General features: G+C 45.6%; 1 protein-coding gene across 1 annotated transcript in view; it reads left to right on the top strand.

Annotated features, from left to right (window-relative positions):
* DEUP1 (deuterosome assembly protein 1) overlaps positions 1-23,393 on the top strand; it is a 388,243-nt gene that overhangs the window by 205,089 nt on the left and 159,761 nt on the right. Inside the window, exons 8-9 of the mRNA XM_086935316.1 lie at positions 6,492-6,619; positions 11,368-11,482. Coding sequence (XP_086791442.1) covers positions 6,492-6,619; positions 11,368-11,482 — 243 coding nt within the window. The remainder of the gene's footprint in view (positions 1-6,491; positions 6,620-11,367; positions 11,483-23,393) is intronic.

Here is a 23,393-nt window from a genome sequence, read left to right as displayed (position 1 = left end):
TCAATCAACAGAAGAGTGCATGAACTAAACTATGCTCTGGTTAGATGAGGTTTGGCATTGAATGTTCAAAAGACAAAATGTATCTGCTGCAATCCCTACCCCCAGGAGTTGCAGCATTCGGGTTCAAGGCGATCTGCTTGAACAAGTTAATAACTTTGATTACATGGGGCTAGACTTACCAACAACTTGAGAAGAGCATATTTAAGCTCAAGCAATAGTCCGGGGCGATCCTTAAGATGGCAAAACGACCAAGAATAGATCACAAATAGATCAAAAATACAATGCCAAGGCCAAGGGTTCTGCTCTATACTGCGCAGAGATTTGGGACCATGATAAGGTAAAGAATCTGACATTAGCAGAAACAAATATATAAGGGCATTGCTGAATTTACCTCAATCAATCAATTAATCATACCACTTGTATAGCGCGCTACTCACCCGGAAGGGTCTCAAGGCGATTGGGGGGAAGGGGGCCGCTACTGCTCGAACGGCCAGGTCTTGAGTTGTCTCCTGAAGGCGAGGTGGTCCTGGGTCAGCCGAAGGTGGATGGGGAGGGAGTTCCATGTCTTTGCAGCCAGGTAGGAGAAGGATCTGCCTCCGGCGGTGGCTCTTCGGATGCGTGGTACGACGGCGAGGGCGAGGCTAGCGGATCGTAGCTGGCGGGTGGGCGTGTGGAAGGTCAGGCGGTCGTTGAGGTACTTGGGGCCCAGGTTGTGGAGAGACTTGTGTGCGTGGGTGAGGAGCCTGAACGTGATCCTCTTGTTGACGGGGAGCCAGTGCAGGTTCCTCAGGTGGCCGGAGATGTGGCTGCATCGAGGGATGTCCAGGATGAGCCGGGCTGAGGCGTTCTGGATGCTTTGGAGTCTTTTCTGTAGCTTGGCTGTGGTTCCGGCGTAGAGGGTGTTTCCGTAGTCCAGCCGGCTGGTGATGAGGGCCTGGGTGACCGTCTTCCTGGTTTCAATCGGGATCCATCGGAAGATCTTGCGGAGCATGCGGAGGGTGTGAAAGCAGGAAGAGGAGGCGGCGTTGACTTGTCTGGTCATCGAGAGGGAGGAGTCCAGGATGAAGCCCAGGTTGCGTGCGTGGTCTGTCGGCTTGGGGGCGGTGCCCAGGGCTGGGGGCCACCAGGAGTCGTCCCAGGCGGAGGGTGATGGTCCTAGGATGAGGACTTCCGTCTTGTCTGAGTTCAGTTTCAGGCGGCTGGCGACGTCTTTCATCCCTTCGTGGAGGCTGGTTCTGGCGGTGTCGGGGTCTCTGGTGAGGGAGAGGATCAGCTGGGTGTCGTCGGCGTAGGAGATGATGTTGAGGTTGTGTTGGCGTGCGATGGCTGCGAGAGGTCTCATGTAGACGTTGAAGAGGGTGGGGCTGAGTGATGATCCTTGCAGGACGCCGCAGATGACTTCGGTGGCCTCGGAACGAAACGGGGGGAGGCGGACTCTCTGTGTTCTTCCAGCGAGGAACGAGATGATCCACTTCAATGCCAGTGTTGCTGAGGCGTTGGACTAGGGTGCGGTGGCAGACAGTGTCGAACGCGGCGGAGAGGTCCAGGAGGATGAGTGCCGCTGTTTCCCCGTTGTCGAGAAGGGCTCGGAAGTCGTCGGTGGCTGCGATGAGGGCGGTCTCGATGCTGTGGTTGGATCTGAAACCGGACTGCGAGGGGTCGAGGGATCCATTCCTCTCGAGGAAGGCGGCAAGCTGTCTGTTGGCGATCTTCTTGATGACTTTAGCAGGAAAAGGGAGGAGCGAGATGGGGCGGAAGTTTTTGAGGTCGGTGGGGTCCGCTGTTGGTTTCTTCAGTAGGGCGCTGAGCTCGGCATGCTTCCAGCTCTCCGGGAAGGTGGCGGTGTCGAAGGAGGTGTTGATGATGTCTCAGAGTTGGGGTGCGATGGTGGAGTCGGCCTTGTTGAAGACGTGGTGGGGGCAGGGGTCAGTCGGAGATCCGGAGTGGATGGTGTTCATCGTGCGGGCTGTGTCTTCGGTTGTCACTGCGGTCCAGGTGCGGAGGGTGGCGGTGGGGTGCGTTGGTTCGACGGTTGGGTGCGGGGATGGTGCACTGAAGCTGTAGTGGATGTCGGCGATCTTGCGGTGGAAGAAGGAGGCGAGGGAGTCGCAGAGATCTTGTGATGGGGTGATGTCGTTGTTGTCGGTGCTGGGGTTGGAGAACTCCTTGACGATGCTGAAGAGTTCCTTGCTGTCGCGGGCGTTGTTGTCCAGTCGATCCTTCAGTGATTTCTTCTTGGTGGCGCGGATGAGCTGGTGGTGCTTGCGGGTGGCGTGTTTGAGGGCGGTCATGTTGTCAGTGGTCTGGTCGAGGAGCCAGGCTTTCTCGAGGGTGCGGCAGGTTTTCTTGGAGTCCTTGAGTTCGTCGGTGAACCAGGGGGCCTTCTTGCTTCTGTGTTTGCTAGGAGGGTTCTTCAGTGGTGCGAGGTCATTGGCGCAGGCGGTCAGCCACTGCGTGAAGTTGCGGGCTGCTTCGTTGGGGTCTGATGTGCTGGCGGGTGGGTTCTGGCTGAGGGAGGTGGTAAGTTGGTCGGCGGTGATCTTGCTCCAGCTTCTGTGAGGAACCTGCTGCGGGTGGTGGTGGGTAGTGGTTTTTCTGAAGCTGAAGTGGACGCAGCTGTGGTCTGTCCAGTGAAGTCTGGTGGAGTGGCTGAAGGCGATGTGCTTGCTGGATGAGAAGACGGGATCCAGCGTGTGTACAGCGTAGTGGGTGGGGTGGTCACCAGTTGCTTGAGTCCGAGGTTGGCGAGGTTGTCCAGCATTGTGACGGTGTTGCGGTCCTTGTTGTTCTCCAGGTGGAAGTTGAAGTCCCCCAGGAGGATGTAGTCGGCGGAGGGGAGGGCGTGTGGGCTGATGAAGTCTGTGATGTCTTCGCTGAATTGTGCGCGTGGTCTCGGGGGTCTGTAGATGAGGGTGCCTCTGAGCGTCGTTTTTGGGTCAGTGTGAATCTGGAAGTGGAGGTGTTCGGCGGCGGTGTAGGTGTCGTCCGCGTCGGTCGTGATGCGGATGGTGTTCTTGTGGACGATGGCGATGCCTCCCCCAGTCTGGTTGACGCGGTCCCTCCTGATGAGCATTGAGTGCGTTGAGGGCGGCGGCATCGTAGGTCTTTCAGGTCGTCTTGCATCGGTGGGGGCCAGGCGTCCTGGCGCTGGGCGCGGTCCAGGCGCGGACGGGCGCAGACGGGCTTACCTTTGGCGTGCCTTCGGCTCACATTCGGCGCGCCTGCTGCGCGTGACCGCTGCGCGTCCGTGCGGTCGCCATTTATGGCGAAGTGGGAGGGAGGGAGGAGCAGCTGGGAGGCGGGAGCGGGGAGGGCACAGAAGGAAAAGGGGGCGTGGCCACTAGCACGGCGGCGGGAAGCGGGGAGCGGGGCGGGGAGGCTCAGGGGGCTAATAATAAACAAACACAGCACTGGGAGACACAATGCCAATGCCAATTACTCAAATGGGGAAGAGAGAATAAACAGCACAAATGGGAAACCAAGAAAAGAGTAACAGTACAAATATGGAAACAACAAGAAATAAAACGGCACAAATGGGGAAAAAAAGGTTAGAAGCACACGCAGATACGGCGGAGGGTCGGGATCAGCGAGGCAGAGGGTCGGGATCAGCGAGGCGGGCTCTGCGGGCAGCAGCGAGGAGAGGAGCACACACAACAGCTGGTGGCCGTGCGGCACGGGAGTGTCCTGGGACAGGTCACACTCACCTGCGCCGCGCGGTCGCCATTTATGGCCAAGTGGGAGGGAGGGAGGAGCAGCTGGGAGGCGGGGAGGGCACAGAAGGAAAAGGGGGCGTGGCCGCTAGCACGGCGGCGAGAAGCGGGGAGCGGGGCGGGCAGGCACAGGGGGCTAATAATAAACAAACACAGCACTGGGAGACACAATGCCAATGCCAATTACTCGAATGGGGAAGAGAGAATAAACAGCACAAATGGGAAACCAAGAAAAGAGTAACAGTACAAAGTGCTAAAAGTGCTCCACATCCTCCACAGTAAATAGAAATTGGCATTTTATTTTAATAGCTCTATCTTGCAAAATGCATTCTCTGCTATATTGGCAGAGATTATTGCCTAGAGAAGAGCTGGTCCCATATAGGTTCCTTCTCGCAGAACTAATGAGACCAAATATTTATCGGAAAATTACTTGGCTAAAGTTTATTAAGGAAAGGACCTTCAAGCTTGATCTAGCAGTCTTATGGATTTCCCCTGATGATGCTGCCTCTATTTCAACATCCACTATTAAAGATAAACTAAAACTCCTTCTATGGGCTTCGGAATTGAGAAAATGCAACCAGGGCAGCTGCACAGGCAGCTTTTTAGATATCAATGCAGTCCCATTTTTTAGCCTTTTTTTCTGCATACTCTGGGTACCACCAGTACTTTTTGTCCCACCTGCAATTTAGAGGAGGAAAACGTTCATCATTTCTTCCTCTTTTGCAAAGCCTATGTTCATCCTTTCAGGAAGTGGATTTCACCTATGTGCATTTTGCAAGGCATATAGAGAATGGAACACGCATTGAGAGTAATGAGAATGGACACTGAGGAGAAGATCTGTATCAGTGTCGCTAAGTTCTTATCCTCTGCAAGGATCATTAGCAATAAGGTCCTTGCTCTAAGGTCAAACCATGTTATAGTATGATCATAATTGATATTTATGAAAATCTGTACTGAAATGCTGTTTTGCATATGGTAATGAATTTTAACCTTACTGATGAACTTTTATATTGAGATATATATATTTTGTGTATTGTTTAATGCTATTTTAACATTGTTTGTTGATTTTAATACTTATATTTTACATGAGGATGTGTTTTTTTGTACAATGTATGTCGTTTCAAGGATCTTTGAATCCGAAATATATTTTTCATATTTGATTTGATATGGAATATGATAACATTACTGATGCTCAAGTCATAGTTAAATCAGTTAACTATAACTGGTGAATTTCAGTGTATTTTTGAGTTTAAAGTGTTGTGTTTTAACTGGCATTTTCACCTAACAATAGCGTTCTGCAACTGTATATACTTTGTAGTCTATATGCTAACATGTCCTTGTTCGGATAGATATATAGACAGCACTAAGCTACAAGTACACATGCGAATACTGCAACATTTACATGCCATTGACTATAGGGATGTCATATCCAGTAGCAAGGCACTTTTGGAGTTAACATGGAGGAAATGTAAAAGTATGATACTTGGGATTCCGAGGTGTCAGTGAGGGGTGGTGACTGAGAGAAGGCATAAAGAAGAATGGAAAATAGATAGATTTTGGAATTAGATTCCAAGGAGCCCTTTGGGTTAAATGCAGATGAAGAGGTGTTTATGCATCTCTGAATCTTCAGAGACATATTGTGAATAAGAGTTCTTACCTGCGATCGGATTCTTTGTATTTATATCAAGTGTTTTTTAAGCCATTTGTGGTTTGTTTTTGTTTCAAAAAGTCAGGACATTTGCACCAGATGAGTTATTGAAGAATATCATTTACAACAAAGTTGTAGGATTCAAAAGAGCCCCTGGGGGTGAGATGTAGTACAAAATTATCAACATTAATATAATTGTTGGATAATTTGTGTACATTATTTTCCCCATTTAAGTGCAACAGTGTGTTATGCCCACTGGGGCTAGACGATTAGAAATGTATTTATTATATTTTGTTAGTTTTTCAAATTTCTTATCCATTTTAAGCAAAACATGCCCATTGGGGAGCTCAATGATAGTAAATGCATTTACAAATATTTACTTAGAAATGCCATGTTGAGTTTAAGTTACAGGAGAAAAAACTGTTGAATCATTACGATTTTTAGTGAGTAAGCATTGTTTTTTGTGATTAATACCTGCAAACAAATTAATTTTGAAGTATTTCTTCTATGTTAATAGCACGTGGTGAATATATATACAAGTTCGAAAAAGGCGCTCTTTATGATCAAGGCTGCAAGAAAAGAAGTCAGTACTCCACTATTATAAGTTATTACAGTCAAGTGCTGACATCACATTGCCTTTGCTGCCAGAGTCAGCAGCTGAGGTGGAAGGCAGGGCAGGTCACAGAGCATAATTGATGCAACCGTTTAAAGGAACGAAAAATGGACGGTTGCTTTTCTTTCTTGTGCTCTTCTTGTTAGCTTACAATGACAAGTAGAGCCAGCATGTTTATTTTTTGCATTATTTCCACTGAGAAAAGCTAGAATCTTTCTGCATGCTTTTACACATTGTGAGCTACTGCAGTTTATTTAGCTTTTTTCAAACTGATATGTTGAACTATTTCTAATATCTTTTTGCAACAAATACATAACAGGTTTTTAATGAATTTAACGTTCCACTAAGGGTTTTATTCCTTTAGGACAGTGATGGGCAACATGCAATGTAACAGGGAATTATTTGAAAGCAATATTAAATCATCCTTTGTTTCATGTTCTCATAAAAGTATTCATGTTTCCCAGAAATGTACTTCAGTAAATACACTCATAAGTGATTTTACATGTTTGTGTCTGAATAGAAACTGGAGGACGAACTTTCTAGGGCAAAAATTGCCTTGCAGTCGCGTGAGGACCTCTTACAAGTTGTCGAACTGGAACATATCGCGCTGGAAAATGAAGTAGAAAAATACAGAGCATCTAGGACCAGGTAAAAAAGGGCAAAAAGATACAGATTTCTATGTTTTTTTGAGTGACTGTTTAGAAGCAGCAATCCACATATGTTTCATGAGAGATATTTTTCTTTTAATATTATCTTGTTAAGCGATCTAAATGGCTCAGTGAGTTAGGCGCTTGTTGCTGACAGCGGAAAAGCATGTGATATGGCGTGTTACTAACCAGTAGAAGTGATTACTGAAAATTGTTTTGCACATGGCAAAACAGGGAAAAACAACTTCTTGGACTTCATTTAATTTTTCCATTTGTTAACAATGAAGTGGTAGGAAATGTACCATTTAGGTAGATTAAATTTGGTCATGACAGATTTCACAGACTGGTTACAATGGGCCCAATTCACAGAACTAACTTAAGACAAAATCCTAAACTTACTACTTTTGGTATTCACAGAAGTTAGGATTTTGCCTTAAGTTTGTCTTAAGACAGACTTAAGACAGACTTAAGACAAAATCCTAACTTTAGTCTGTCTTAAGTCTGTCTTAAGACAAATTTAAGACAAAATCCTAACTTCTGTGAATACCAAAAGTAGTAAGTTTAGGATTTTGTCTTAAGTTAGTTCTGTGAATCGGGCACTGGAACATTATTTTAATGCTGATTCACCATTTACACTGTCAGGCAACAGGGAAGTGGCTGCGGCGTGATGGCCAAAGCTGGCGAGTTTGGAACTGATGAACAGGGTTAGAGTCTCGAGTCGAATAACCTCCTGTGATTCTGGGAAAATCATATAACCTACCTGTGCCAATAAAAAATGATTGTGAACTTGTGTAATGTAACTGGTGCTCATGTAAGGCACTCCGATACCTTTAGGTCGAGTTTACACTATATAAAACTGCAACACAAAAACAGTACCTCTAAGCAGTGACACCAACAAAAGACATGGCCATGCATTCATCCGTCCACTATATTCTGTAGTGATATAGAATTCTCATGGTACCTGGAGTGTATGATGCTATCACTCTATTTGCGAAAGCAGTGTGTGTTTGAATCCACAATATATATATATTTTCTAGCATCAGGCATGCAGGGGCGGCCTTAGGCATGTGCAAGCTGTGCACCTGCACAGGGCCACCAAACCCCAGGGGCCACCACACCAATATATATATCCTTAATATAATAATCCTCTGAGGATGGATACATATTTGCGTGGCGGCCCCTGGCAGGGATTTGGCGGCCTCCGCCTCTGTTCCACTTCCAAACACCCTGACCCCCCCCCCTTCTTCAATGCCTCTGCGATCCGCCCCGCCCGGACCCCCTCTTCCGGGGCCCCCTACCTACGCTCCCTGCCCAGGACCACCATGAGCCTAGAGCCACCCTTGAGGCATGGAACTGCATACATGTAATTATTTTACCAAATATGGTACTCTTTGTGCCGCAACATATGCCCACAGCTGACGGATAATCACCCTAAACTCAATGCCCTGTTTATTCTTCTACTTTCTGGTATAATGTGGAGTGTTATCTGCGGAGACCTGTGAAAGAATGGCAGGGGATAGGGTGAGTTTTCATTTTAAATTAATGTTGGGTAGTTTTGTGGAAGGGTGGGTGAACTATTCTGGAGCTTGTGAAGAGTGGGAGCTGAACATTGAGCCTCGGAGGGAAGCTGTGAGGGTGGCAAATGAGTAATCTGTCGGGATATTACACAGAGGTCCTGATGATGGTTTATGAGTGTCGGACTAGTTGTTAGGGAGTCTGTTAGCAAACTACAAGGTTGATCTGGGAGTAACCAAAATTGGAGCGAGACCTATTGAAGGATGGGAGAAGACCTTTGAGGGTAAACTTTGGTTAGTGCTGCATAAAAGGCAGTGATGAAAGGAGAGTTGAATATGTAGGCCCCTTGGCCGTTCTTCCAAGTTATCAGAGGAGATAGAGGACCCATAAATTACTGTAGACTCTGGTGGTGGGTTCATAGCTTTCAAAATACCAAGGCCTCTATAATTCCTCCCCTGCCTGGTTGCTGAGAATTTCAGTAAGAGTCCTTCCTACATTCAGGTAACAAGGACCTTGAATTTGTTGCAGCTCAAGTTCCCAAGGTGGTGTGCACCAGGCCAGTATGCAGATGAGACAAAGGCAGGAAGGACTGTAGTAGGGAATATTGGAACCAATATTTTTGACGGGTCAGATAATATCAAGATCATAATGTCAAGGGACAAAATATTGAATAGGGAAGTGCATAGGGGAGGTAAGGATTTGCTATTCTCAACTCCACAGCTACATACCCTGAAGATATGTATATCACCAAAGTATGCATAGCCTGGGTCTGGTATTGCTAAAGCAGTGCTCTGAGGGCAGTGAAAGAATAAAAGGATTTGAGTAGATGTTTTACAGCCTCTGTATTTCATTTCTACTCTACGTTGGAGTCAGGTTTGCTCAGTTTGTCCAGTGTCAGCATTCAAATATACTCCTGGAATGGTGGTGTTCCTGTCTCTCCTCTAATTCTCTGACTGCCCCTCCACCCCTTGTTTATTACTCCATTCACAGCAGGCTCCCTGCACATCTTGTGTGCTCCGTTTCCATATTCCCCACCTCTGCACAACCTGGTGCAAAACTGAAAGGATCCTCAGCCCGAGTAGATTGCGGGATCCCACTCTTTCTTCCTGACACTAGCATAGTCTGTGGGGGATCCAGTGAAAAGCATCCAGTCAGAAACAGTCTATAAGTGACAAACTCATCAAAATGTCATGTGTATTTCAAACCATTCTCATATGTGGCCTAATATCATCATTTGTTCACAGGCTCTAGTCTTGGGTCTTATGCAAGCAACTCCACTTGAATTCACACATTAAAAATAGTCATCTGCAGCCACGGAAATACTACAGGGGAAATGAGACACCAAGTAGTCTAAAACAGGATCTTACAGTTTGGTCAAGTGAAGAAACTAGGCTTGAAATGTAGGTATCTCTATACTATACTAAATTTTCGGTAGCCCGTAACTTCTATTCTCCTCGTTTTCGAACTCGTAAACAAGGAGCACAGAAGCTACGGGCTACCATGCCACTTCAGACAATATCTACCATATAAGAAGTTTTCTGATAATTGGATTCTCAGACACCTGCTTGAATTATATGAACATCAGAGTGAGTACCCTCTGTATTACTTTGTGAAGCCCTGAAGAAGTCTCTTTTAGAGATGAAACGCGTCGGCTATGATCTTCCATTCCTATGAAAATAAGAAATGAAGAAAACTTTTTAAAGAAACTTACATCGGTGATCGGCACATCTTTTTGTGTGTTCATTGGTTCTTGAAAGATCAACATTGTATTTATATAACTTTCTGAATAGTGCTGAACCCTTTTGTGCTCAATGTTGTGATAAGACTTGTTCCTAGTTAAGGAGCATAGAGGGGAGTGCTCCTTGGTTCTTTGCACTATAGGATACCAAAAGACACTTTTCATTTGTCAGGTGCGGTCTCAATAGCCTCTACCCTCATTTTGTTTGCCTTTACCTCACTGTCTCTATATACAGAAGCGTGACCCAAAATATGTGCACTAACCCAAAGCCCACCATCTCATTCAAAGCTATCAAAAAAAGCACCACTCAGTGGAGTGAAACACCTTTCCCTCAACGAGAAGAAACCATATCTCCAGGTGCCATCAAGGGACTTCAACTTGTCCAGACAATCATAGCACTGGTGTAGATCTAGAGATGTGGATTAGGCATGTGGGCATAAAGTGAGATTGATCAGGCTGGATCCCACTTAGCATTCAAACCAATCATGGATTGATCAAACTAAGTCGTGAAATATAGCTTTTCTGTGAAATATAGCTTTCTTACTCACATATGATCAGTGGATTTGGTCACATTTAATTGAGAATCTTTCATGTACGGAAACCGATATTAAGTCGTCTCGCAGTGCCTCAACGGCAAGTACCGACCAAATTATAAGAACATTGGGACGTGAATTAATAAAGAAGTTCTTTTAGGTGCTGTTTTGGTTCCATCTGTGCAATGCAGCCTGCTCATTGGTCAGCCAGGTGAACATCAGTAGAAACACCATCGTGTGTACGTCAGGCAGAAAACATATTTTTCTGTCAGCATAAGATGATACTGGAGGTAGAGGGTCCCTTACCGTCTGTATCAGGTCTAAGCAGGGGCACTGACAATTAGCTCTAGAGTGACTCCTACGTAGACCGGCTGCATTGAAGGGTTTGGGGCTCGCGCCGCTGTACACCTTATGTTCACAGTGTGGAGGGCTGTCAGTGTGACACCCAGTTTAGGCAATCCCAGGACAAGCAGCCATTGGACTAGTTTATATACAGAATACCTACATTTAAGATATGGTAAATTAAGGTCCACTTCTGTTTAATATTTACTTCACTTGTGCATTGCATTTTTCTGAGTCCCTAAAGTTTGAAGACGTCATCTAGGACCGGGTGTTGAAATGAATTTCTCATCTCACTGAGTAGAATGTGCTAAAAATGTGCTACCCCATGCTGCTCCGGCCGCTCACCCACGCATGCCAATATGTTGAGGTTTAGCCTTCTTTCCCATCATACTGCTTGGCGGTTTGCCCACATATTAGTGTTAAATATGCAGAAAGAACTGCAAATCCCTCTTTATCTAACAATTGAGAATTGTAAAATTTTCAAATCCTCCCCTGGACATTTTTCCTCTTTAGTCAAATGGAAAACAAATGCGCCTTTCTGGCTCAAATTAATCTAGCAAAGTATTATAAAACATAGTTCTTTGTGGCGGTAGTGTTTTTAATTGTTGTATTTCTCTGCAGCTGCGAGCAATCCCCAACAAGCTGCAATCGATTGAATGATGAACTGGCAAAGAAGACACAGGAGCCACACAGAGTTGGACAGGAACAGGAAATTCAGCGGAAAGATCAAATTAAGGTAAGTGCAGGGTCAATGTTTATGTTCTGTGTGACAGAGTAGTTGCTATGTTGTCCTTGTGATTTATAGAGTGCGCTGCTGTCTATAGTGTGGTCCTAAAGCTTGGTAACCGCACCCTCACAATGACTACTCCATCTCCTATTAGTTACACCTACTCTTTTCCTTAGCCCAGTGTCACACCTCTACTGTACTCTCACAACGAATGGTCAGGGCCACTGAAAATATGCAGCAGGGGAGGGTCAAAATATGCGGCAGGGTTGATTAAATTATGTGGCAAGAAAAGGAAAATTATGCAGCCTTTGTGTGGTATATTTTGTGATAGTAATACTTTATTATTTTGACATTTTTAAGCTTGTTAACACTGTCTGGGCATTAGTTGTGCCTCATTTGTACCAGTTTAACACCCAAATATAGCAAGAAGGTACAGAAAGGTGACCAGTCATCCTTTGCAGAGGGCCTTCCACTGCGCGGCAACATGTGTTGTTGTGTTTTTACTAACGTTTGAACCATTTGCGATAGAAACAAAAAAACAATTGTTCAAATTTGCAGATGATGGATTATGTGGCAATTGTGACGAACCTACAATTATCAGAAAATCGCAGCGACCGCATAATTGCATAATTGCATAATTCCAGTGGCCCTGCACACATTAAAGAGGCTTGTAGAGGAGCTCCTCCTGCTGCAAGCCCAGTGGAGTGCAGCAGGGGTCTGGAAGTGCAGTATGATGGCAACTGGAGAGGTGATATAGTCGTGCCGCCATTGTCTTGAAGCAGAGTAATTTGCGATATATGAATGTGATTAGAAATAATGTGGACTGGGTGTTGGACAGGGTTCAAAGGCTTAGACTTTCAATTATGGTTTACAATCTAGTAGAAATAGGTGATTTACATCTTTATTTATTTATTTGTGGTTTTGCATGGTGCACAGCTTTTTTAAATTAAAGGTTTGAGTTGCTTGAACTCAGTAATAAGGCACCAATACATACATACAAAAGATTATTGCAGATTCTGGATTATATTTGCATAAGGCAATGGGCGAACAATGTGAGAGGAATGATATAACCATGGGAGGAGAGAAACTAGAACAGGAGCATGAAAAGTCAATTTGAGAAGGGTTACAACCAAGCAAAAACAGATGTGAGGAGCCAGACTAACTGATGGGTAAAAAGAAGGAGATGTGTACGTTATTCAAGTGGGTGTGTAAGATGCATAGAACAGTGTAGAAATAATTAGATAAAATGTGTTTGCCTGTATTCTATGAAATGCTGTAATATTAGTGTCCCAAAATATTGTATTTTCAAGGCAACGTGGGAACTGGATAGCTAGTGAATCATCGACGTGCACCAAAATGTTGCAGGGTACTCTCATAAATAGTTCCACCTTCTTTTCCTTCACCGTAAGACCCCTTGCTGTTTTTATACAGTGCATACCTGTAGCCAAATCAAGCTGGCTTTCGGCCAACCCATTCCACGGAGTCTGTAATTCTTGCAGTTATGGATACCTTAAGAGCTAATGCTGATAGGGGGCTCTCCCAGGCTCTGGTGCTCTTGGATCTGTCGGCAGCGTTCGACACAGTCAATCATAACATCTTGTTGAACCATGTCGAACAAGCAGGTATTCGAGGTCCTGCTTACAACTGGATCAAGTCCTTTCTTACAGGCAGAACTCAAGCAGTACGTCTTGGTCCCTTTACTGCTCCCAAAGTGGCCACCTCATGCGGGGTCCCGCAGGGTTCATCCCTTTCCCCACTGCTATTCAATCTTTATCTTAAGCCCTTGATCCATTCATTAAAAAACAGGAAAATAACCATCTTTAATTACGCCGATGACCTTCAGTTGATCTTCCCCCTGGAATCTTCTAATGCTGTCGAGGAATTCCAAACCACCATGCTCCATATCCAGAGCTGGATGGATAGTAATCATTTGAAGCTCAACCCAGGCAAGACGGAACTTGTGCTGCCCGGGAAGAGCAATGTCTGTTGGGGACCGCATTTCTGGCCAAGCAAACTGGGGTCTTCCCCTATCCCCTCTCCTTCCGTGAAAAGTCTAGGGGTCTCAATTAATGCAGACCTTTCACTGAGATTACAAGTGGGCGCAGTGATATCCACCAGTTTCTTCCAACTGCGCAAAATTAGGAAGATCGCTCACTTGTTGACCCACTCGGCCCTCGTCCAGGCTGTGATAGCGTCGGTACTCTCACGCCTGGATTACTCAAACTCCCTTTATATCGGTCTGCCCCAGTTTTTGCTCAAACGACTACAAATAGTCCAGAATCAGGTGGCAAGATTAATCTATAAATTGCTGAGATGGCAATCAGCCAGGTCTTTGCTGATTAAACTGATTAAATTATGTGTAAGCCGGCCAGACGGCGCAGCGGGCTGGCGCAGCGGGCGCGCCGGACGCGCGCCGAAGCCGCGCCTAAGCCAAGCCCGTCTGCGCCCGTCCGCGACCGGATCGCGCCGGGCGCAGGGCACGCTGTCGGTCTAAAACCCGTTATCAGGTATGACAACAATCATCTATTGTCCCTACGCCCTCCACTCGCCCCTCACGGTCACGTCTGCCCCCATATTGATCCCTCTTCCAATTCCAATCCCCTGTTATGTCCTTGCTGTGAATGGACTCCCCTTATACCCACAAATGGCGTCGCCGATACGCACGCCCCTCCAAAGACTCGCCTCACCCTTTTCAAGGGAGGCCTGGTAAATGCCAGGTCCTTAGCCTGCCACTGTCAAGATGTGCACGATTTAATAATAAACCAAGAGCTGGATGCCTTGTTTATCACGGAAAGTTGGCTTAATGAATCCTCCAACCCTGACCTTGCTATTGCCCTCCCCCCAGGTTATACTATTTTCAGGAGGGATAGACCCTCAGGTCGAGGCGGTGGGATAGCATTAATTATTAAGGACACATTCCCTTGCCACACATTCGACCTATACCATCTTAAAGACGCTGAAAGCTTGGGTTTCTTAATTAAAATTAATGCATCGTTCTCTCTCTCGGCTGGACTCCTCTATCGTCCCCCGGGCAACCCCTCCTCTTTCCTCAACTCCTTGGATGAGGCCCTCGGTGCACTCATGCTACAATATCCCAATTTTATGCTCCTTGGTGATATGAACCTACACATGGAATCATCCACTGACCCCCACACCACCTCCTTTCTACAGTCCTTGGATATCTTTGGACTCTTCCAACATATTAACATGGCCACCCATAGTGCTGGACATACCATTGATGGCATCTGTTCTAATACTTCTACCCTTTCCACCTCCCCTCCATTGCCCCTAATCTGGACCGATCATTTTTTCATCCCCTTTGACCTCACGACACCTACTGCTCCTTTATCCAGCCCTAGACATACCCAAGCCGCCTTCACAGTCAATTGGAAGAAGGTGGCTGAACGAATTCAGCTTGAACCAAAACCACTACCCCCTCCCCCTACGCTAACTGGAGATGTCGAAGTTGACTCATGCAACTTCCACACCTGGATGCACCAAACAGTTGCGGTTAACTCTGAACTCAAAAATAACCAAGGAAAGGGACCCAAGAAGAAAAAACCCAATGCCCCATGGTACACCAAGACCCTAGCAGATAGCCACCTCCAATGTCGGAGACTAGAAAGACACTGGAGACAAACATATGACACGGCCTCCAAAATACGCTATGTCCAACAGAGGAAAGTATATCTCTCTGACATTAAAGCAGCTAAAAAAGACTACTTTACTAATCTCATAATGGAAGCGCGCCAAAACCAAAAAACCATTTTCACCATAGTAAAGTCCTTTACCCATCCGAAAGCTCTTACCATTGACATACCTCCCTCAGAGAGTCTCTGCAACCAAATTGCAGACTACTTTGTTGATAAAATTGTCAACATTCAGAAAGACTTTCCTCCACCTCCGACGACCATCGCACAAGTTACAGTCAATTATCCTCCTCTCTCCAATTTTAAACCAGTATCCCTGCAGCAGACAAGCAAGGCAATCCGTGCCTGTAAATCAGGAGCACCCACGGATTCCTGTCCTCCAATCATCCTTCACCATCTGATTGATTCAGTCAATCCTCACATTAATGAATCCCTTGAATCTGGAATTGTACCCGCCGAATGGAAGAAGGCTACTGTCAAACCTCTGTTGAAAAAACAGAATAAACCATCCACAGACTTGACTAATATGCGGCCCATCTCCTTACTTCCTTTCCTGGGCAAAGTCACGGAGCATCTAGTGCACGAGGAGCTCAAAACCTTCACAGAAGCCCATAACATCTTGCACCCACAGCAATCGGGCTTCCGCTCCGGTCATTCGACCGAAACTGCTCTGATCGAGCTTGCTGATTCTATTAAATTCCTACAGGATGAGGGCAAGCAAGCTGTCCTCATCCTGTTGGATCTCACAGCGGCATTCGACACCATCTCGCATGTTATCTTAATCAATCGAATGCGAGAGATTGGCGTGACAGACTCAGCTCTGGCCTGGATTTCATCATTCCTATCAAATAGGTCTCGGACTGTGGCACTAGGACCATATCTCTCCTGCGAAAAGCCAATTACATCTGGAGTGCCCCAGGGGTCCATACTGAGCCCCCTATTTTTTAATATCTACATGGCACCCCTCTTAGCTGTGATAGAATCACATGGGATTCTGGTCACGTCCTACGCTGACGACACTCAATTGGTCGTCACCATTGACAAACAGCGTACGGACGCAGAGCTCCGCTTCAAAAACTGCCTCTCTGATGTCTTTGGATGGCTAAACACTAATCATCTTAGATGTAATAGTGCAAAGACAGAGATCATCCCAATAGGCAAGAATCCTTCTTTTTCCCCTAAAGATTGGTGGCCCACAGGATCCGAGGCCCCTCCTAGTGCAGTTACATCAGCTAGAAATCTGGGCGTACAATTTGACTCTTCCCTCACCTTTGACGACCACGTTAAGATCACTGCCGGTCGATGCTTTGGACTAATAAAATCCTTGAGGAAATTTTTTGATTTCCTCCCAATTGCAGCCAGAAAGTCAGTCGCGGTAGCCCTTTTACTTTCCCGACTTGACTACTGCAACGGCCTTATGGCCGGGGTGAAAAAATCTACCCTCAGGAAGTTGCAGAGCCTACAACATGCTGCAGCCCGACTAGTACTACAACTCCCCAGAAGGTCATCTGCATCTGCAGCCCTGAACTCACTTCACTGGATGCCACTGCACAAAAGAATCTTTTTCAAACTGCTTCTTACAGTCCACAAAACCATGCAAAACACAGGACCCCGTTACTTTGCTTCAAGCGATATAATCCTTCGCGCTGCCTGAGATCTTCTGGGACTAACCTTGTTCAAATTCCCAGATTTAAATATAAGACCAGAGGAGGAAAATCCTTTAATGTTCTGGCAGCTAAAGCATGGAACACATTACCCGCTGACCTTAGAGCCATTAACAATGAGAATAATTTCAGGAAACTTCTCAAGACATGGGTCTACAAACTACCAGACTCCTCTGTCCTGGCTGCCATCTAGCCTTATCTTCCATTCACCACACTTTTTCAGTTATTCCTCTGTAACTCGCCCAGCGCCATGATGCTCCCCTGGGGGCGAACGCTCGCGCTATATAAATACCCATAAATATCAAATATCAAATATCAAACTCCACTGGTTACCCGTGGAGCAACGTGCGGCGTTTAAGATTGGCTGCCTAGTTTTTAAGGCACTGCATTGCAACAGTCCAAAATTCACCAGTGCCATGATCATAAAGCACGTCCCTCGGCGCAATTTACGCTCAGCCCATCTACATTTTCTGACGGTCCCGGTTATCAAACTCAAACGTCAGGGAGGTTGTAAGTTTGCTTATCTTGCTCATACATTTTGGAACTCTCTCCCATTGACAATCAGGAGATGTGACACCCTACTGGGATTTAGAAAGGCCCTGAAAACATGGCTGTTTGGGCTAGTCTTCTAAACAGGTCTTCGCTTGGCAACATTATGCATGATTAGCGCCATGAAACCTTTGGTGACCGTGCGCTTTATAAATTTCTGTTAACATTAACATTAACATTTCACAACATTCTTTTTTTGAGAGGGTTATTTTATTAAATCTATTGTCAGTCCTTCCAACCAACCATTTTAAAGCATGATATGCAAATATAGATAATTGTTTTAAAAAGCAATCCATCGTCTTCCCTACCTCTTCTGACCAATCTGAGGCTCTTTTCTTCTGCTATTTTATCCAAGTTCAGAAAGTTCATTATCTCAAGGAAGGCCCGCCTTCCTTGAGATCCTGCAGTAGGGCAAACACTGCGAGGTCACACAGCACTAAGGTTTTGAGAGAGCAAAGCAAAGCATGAAAGTGTGGAGTATGATACAAACCACACATTAAAATATATCTGTGTTGAGTGTCGTCAACATAACATCAAAAAATAAAAGTCAACAAACATTGGTAAGCAGTGGCGGCTGGTGTGTACTGAGGATGGTGGCAAAAAAAAAATGTTAATTAAAAAAGACTTACCTTGTATCTTGCAGCGCGACCTCCTCCACCCCCGGGAGTCTTCTTTCCTCACGGAAGCTCCTGATGCAGGAAACTGCACTACTCAATCCTAATGGAGCTTACACAGCATGAAAGCAGGGCCAGAATTGGATAGAGTGGGCTCCTAAGAGCATTGGAGGCCTGCGCTTTCTCTAACTTAGAAGTCTAAGACAGCTAGGGTAGAGAACTTTAAAATGTGCAAGTCTGGCTGCCTGTCTTAAGATGGCCGGCCAAAGAGAGATTCGCGTTTTAAAGAACGTAGCGCTACTGCTGCCTCACTTAGTTGAGGGCTGCTGAAAAATAAAACAGTAATAAATTAACTTTATTAGCTTTTTATTTTTCAGTTCTGGGGCTTGTGGGGCGACACTCCTCTGCTCAAATGGAGGAGCCGCCCCTCCTGGTAAGTTATATTAAAGATGTGCAACACAGCAGCAACATAAAGTTAGAAGAAGCAGTGTTGCAATGACAGTGTTCTCAGGGGTGGTGGATGATTGTAAAAGACTGAGGGTTTGATTACGAGATGGAACGCCTAACCTGTAGTGGCGGCCCCTGGAACGCCAGACTGGCGGTCCACCTGCCGTATTGCGAATACAAAGGTGGGACTGACACAGGTCCGCAGCAACCCCTAGGGATCATGGATACCATGGCGGTTGTGTGACGGTGAGAGGCTCCAATATGCTTGCGGTGATGCTGCTGCTTCGCCGAGCAAATTAGGAGTTTCCTCACGCCACAGTTTTCATGGCGGTGAGGGTGCCATGAAAACTGTGGTCGTGAGGAAAAAAGGGGGGCCCTAAAGGGCCTTTGTTGTACCAAGGTCGTTGTGTGCCTGTGTGCAGTCATCCCCTTTTCGGCACAGCATGGCTTTACATTACATGCAGGAACATGCTTTGTCATTCCCATTGCGGTGCCTTTTTATTAGGGACCGCTGTGGTAACGCCAAAGGACCACCAGCCAGACCACGAGATTACTTGTAATCTGGCAGGCGGGCAACCAGCGGTCGAGTTTGGTGGTTCTGGAGCGGGCCACTGGCGCGGTGGTCCACTCCAGAACCACCAAACTCGTAATCAGACCCTAATTGTGCACACATTTCATCAGTGAAGGGTTTGGCTTAGAGGAGAGGATCCTAAAGAAAGTAATAAGTGCAGACAGACATCATCAGAAAGGAGGTGAAACAATGCACAGTGAAGTAGAGAATCATTGTCAGAATACATTAACCTTGTGCTTGTAATCGAATGGGAGTGACGCACTGGTCGTCTCTCACCATCTCCTCCACTGACCTCATAAACAAGAATAAGAGGGCCAGTGGTAGAAACAGAGAAGGGGGCATGGGGTAAGAGAGAAATCAAAAAGACTGGACTCCACCATTCTGGCTCATCATTTCTGCTGGTCAGTATATCTGAAGACAAAGCACTAGCTTTAATAACTTGTCATGAAAGTGCTGCACTTAACTGAAATAAGGAATGAATATACCTTGGTAATATCTGTGTGTACCCAACTCTTGGCTCTTTGGTGTGGAACTTGCAGTTCCTGAAACTAAACATGCAGATAATGATACTTTCAGTATGTGTTCATTAAGCACTTTGCCCCTTGAATACATAACTACCTCAAGATTTGGCACTCTGCACCCTGTGTGGAAGATTAGTTATAGTTTCTACTTGACTGATGGAGCACTGCAAGGTAATGAATGAATATGAAATATTTTGCTAATCCTAATACTACACTCTAATACCACATGCGTTGAACCTTATACACAACACAAGTCTATAGTCCTGGTTTATTAGTCCTTCCTCTTCCATCAGAGGAAACCTTCAATTAAATTACAATAAACTCCGCCCCATAAGAATTCATATAAATGTTCAAGTATTTGAACGTTTGTTTGGATTACCATCACTGCTGCCAGAAATACTTCTGTGTGCTCTCAATATCCTTCAATACAATCCAAGGAAGCAACTGGTCTTTAGCAAAGGAAACTGTGATCTACATTGGAAGGTCCCAGCTGCACCGACATTGATTCGCAATTTTCTAGGAAAGATACAAGGGGCCACGAGTAAAGTTTTTCCAATTGCCCAAGATGCCATCCACATCTGCAGACTATGTGAGAGTTCATTGGCTGCTGGGCAATGTAGCTTATTTTCAGGACGTTGTCATGTAGTGCATTCTCCATGCACGATAAGCCTCAGTCTAGACACTGTACACAAACTGTCAGTTTTCCCTTTCCTGAGAAAGATTTAGTGCACGCAGGTTGGAGCATCAGTGCCCCTGTGCTCGTCAAGTTCCAAGTGCTAAGCAATACCTCCAGTTGTGTTTCCTGGCATGGCACTTAGACACTCTGATTTGCAACAGCAACAGAGAAGGAACATAGGTCATTGGGAGGTTTTTACATGTGAATTCACAGGGGCTCATCATGCTTTCTTATTCGTGGTCTTACTCGCTCTCTTTCTAGTCTTTTTGTACCTTTATCTCCTGTTCTTCAGCCCTCTCGCATGCTTAGTCCCAATCGCGTTTCCTCTTAAAAATTGGCAAGTGTCATACCATGTGCAAGTGGATTGAGACACCCTCACACTATGATGTAAACACATGAATGATTGAATAAGGATGAATAAAGAAAGCATGAACACCAGGATACCCTTTTAGAGCAGCTGTTACGCCCTACAAGACACTTCATGATGTGTCATGGTAGCCTTCTTCTTCTGTCATTCCTCTGTGTACGCTCTGTGTTCCTGCCTCCTCTTCTCTATGAAGAGAGCTCTGAACTGCACATGAAGGAGGGGCTGATGGCCCCTAGGGGTCCACAACTGGCAATATTCCTGAGAGGACAGTAGTCCTTGCAATGAGTATTTGTTTATCAGTCCTCAGGAGTCTCTTGGAGGCACAGGCTGGTGTGCCACACTTAAACATGAAGATTCACGTCCATCCTCAGTTAAGAGTTTAAGAGTTTCCTCCAGCTTTCCAAATTGGGAGATGATATGTGTGCATTTTGGGTTATCAAGGGCTGGAGCGACAGCAGGAAGTGTGTCACCTGGACAGTTATACACATTTCTTGGGATAAAGTGGAGGAACATAAAGCAGATGGCACTCAGTGCCTCATTTGCAGATCCTCAAAGGTCCAACTGCCGTAAGAGGATTCCTCTCCACTGTGTCCTGAGAACATTGGGCCCAATTGGGATGGCGGTCAGTCGAACGAACAACCACCAACGCAGTAGGAGTGAAACCGCCCGACCAGGAAGATCCCCTTCCTGTACATAAACAATCTATAAAAATAAAAGCAATTTTTTGACTTTCATGTGTGCTGCATTAAGCAGCACACATAAAAGTGACGAAATGGCATTTTAGGATTGTTTATGTGCAGGACACATAAACAATCCTCCCCTGCACACAGTCACCCTTGCACTATAGTGCAAGGGTGCCTGTGTTGGCGCTACACTGCTAAATGTAGCGCCAGTGCAGGGGGAAACGCAAGGCTGCACCATATCCTTGTACATATGGTGCAGCCTTGCGTTTCAGAAGTGGCGGAGTGAGGCGCTAAGCCGTGACGGCTAACGCCTCAGTCTGCCAATTCCTCTTACATATGCCCCTTAGTATAAATCTGTGACATACAGGTTGTATGTAATGCTCTGCAGTAGGCACATTAACCCTAACTTTTCTGTGATTCATCCCGTAACCGGGACTACACATAAATTACACTGTAATTCCAGTAAACGCCAGAGGCAATCTTACCAGTATTATAAGATGAGACTTGGTGAATACACATAGGTCTCTGTAGTAGGATCATTAACCATTTGAAGTATCTTAAAATGGAGTTTGTGGCAAATTGAGTAAGGCAAAACAGATTTAACTGTCCGGTTTTCTTTATCAGCTCATTTAGGGGCAGAGTGTGTACAATTAATGCACGTATCCTGACAGACTATCGAATTTAACTCCTCATGAAGGTATCCCTTGTGCCTCCACTGACTGCCACCAACCATCCCTCATACAGTTTGTTAGTTCCTAAAGTAAATTTTTTCAATTTCCAACACTGATTGGATATTCATAAGAGCATCCCTTGAAGGACAATAATGAGCCAAGACAACAAAATGAGTATTGGGAATAACGCTTAGACCCTGAAATACCAGGTCCAATTGTGTGTGTGTGTGTGTATTGTCCCCATTCCATGGTAAATAGCAGGCCCAAATAATCACCCATTTACCATCAAATGTAATCAAGTGGAAAGTTGATGTGGGGCGCGTTGTTTTGCCCCCTAGTTTAGGTAGCAGTGGGTGAACGACAAAGAAAAGACCACCAGTAAAGGAGAGAGCTGTGAAAGCATTTGTTTTCTATATCGCTTTGGCCGGGGAGTTGGGAAGGGGCTGCGGTTTCCCTTATCACCATTAACTACTCTATCTGGTCCAAGTCCTATGTTTAAGTGCCCAAGATCGAAGTATCTGCAAGTCTAGAAATATTCCAGATTGAAGAGACCGAAAAACCCGTAATTGTCCAGAGGTGTTTCTGCCCCAGGATTCTGCTCTGAGCAACTCATAATATGTGTCGTAATGTTGATTGTTGCTAACCAGTTGAACCAAGTCAGTAAAAACCTGCAAGGATACAAACTTCTGCCTTGCATGTTACATGCAGCCGTTAGTAGTGGGTGCAAAACTTACTGAGATTATTATTTCCAGGACTGTAGCATGTTACTCACAAGGTATCGGTAAGCAATGAAAGCAGTAACCAACTGATCTGTCTTACATCGAAATCAAATGTCTGACCTAACATTATATGTAATCCGCTGATAGCAATCACATTAACCCTCCATGCTACCTTAGGACGCATCAAACCTGCCGCTGGAAATTGCACTCTGAACCTTGACTCTAGTAAGTGCATTAGCCAACTGAGTAACGACAAGCATAAAAACATCAATATTTTCAGAGCTTCAGAATGATACTGCTGTATGAAATGCTGCTCAATGAATACTCCTCCCCTTGCCTTAACTTATTAGTCCCTCCCAATTACAACATCGCCAGACTTGACAGACACTCCAACAGGAAAGGAGGAGGAATTGCCTGCGTCTACCGATCCTCACTTCTTGTCACGGATCTCTTGGCGGATACCAATGACTCCAGTGAATACCTCGCACTCTCCATTTGCAGCAACTCATTACATCTCTGTAACTTGCACATTTTTTACCACCCTCCAGGTTCCAACGACTCTTTCACCGATCCCCTCCTAGAAATCCTCACAACTAAGATCTCCTCCAATGCCAAAGAGATTTTCCTGGGTGATTTCAACCTGCACTGGAATGACACTAAAGATCCCTACGTCAACGCCATTAAAGACCTCTTAACTGACCAGGCCCTGACTCAATCTTGCTCTCTACCTACCCACTCAAAAGGGGCCATCCTTGACTGGATCATTTCTAAGGAATCCTCAGTCAAGT

Source organism: Lissotriton vulgaris, chromosome 8, assembly GCF_964263255.1.
Source record: "Lissotriton vulgaris chromosome 8, aLisVul1.2, whole genome shotgun sequence".
Lineage (NCBI taxonomy): Eukaryota > Metazoa > Chordata > Amphibia > Caudata > Salamandridae > Lissotriton > Lissotriton vulgaris.
This window is presented reverse-complemented; position numbering and strand designations above follow the sequence as displayed.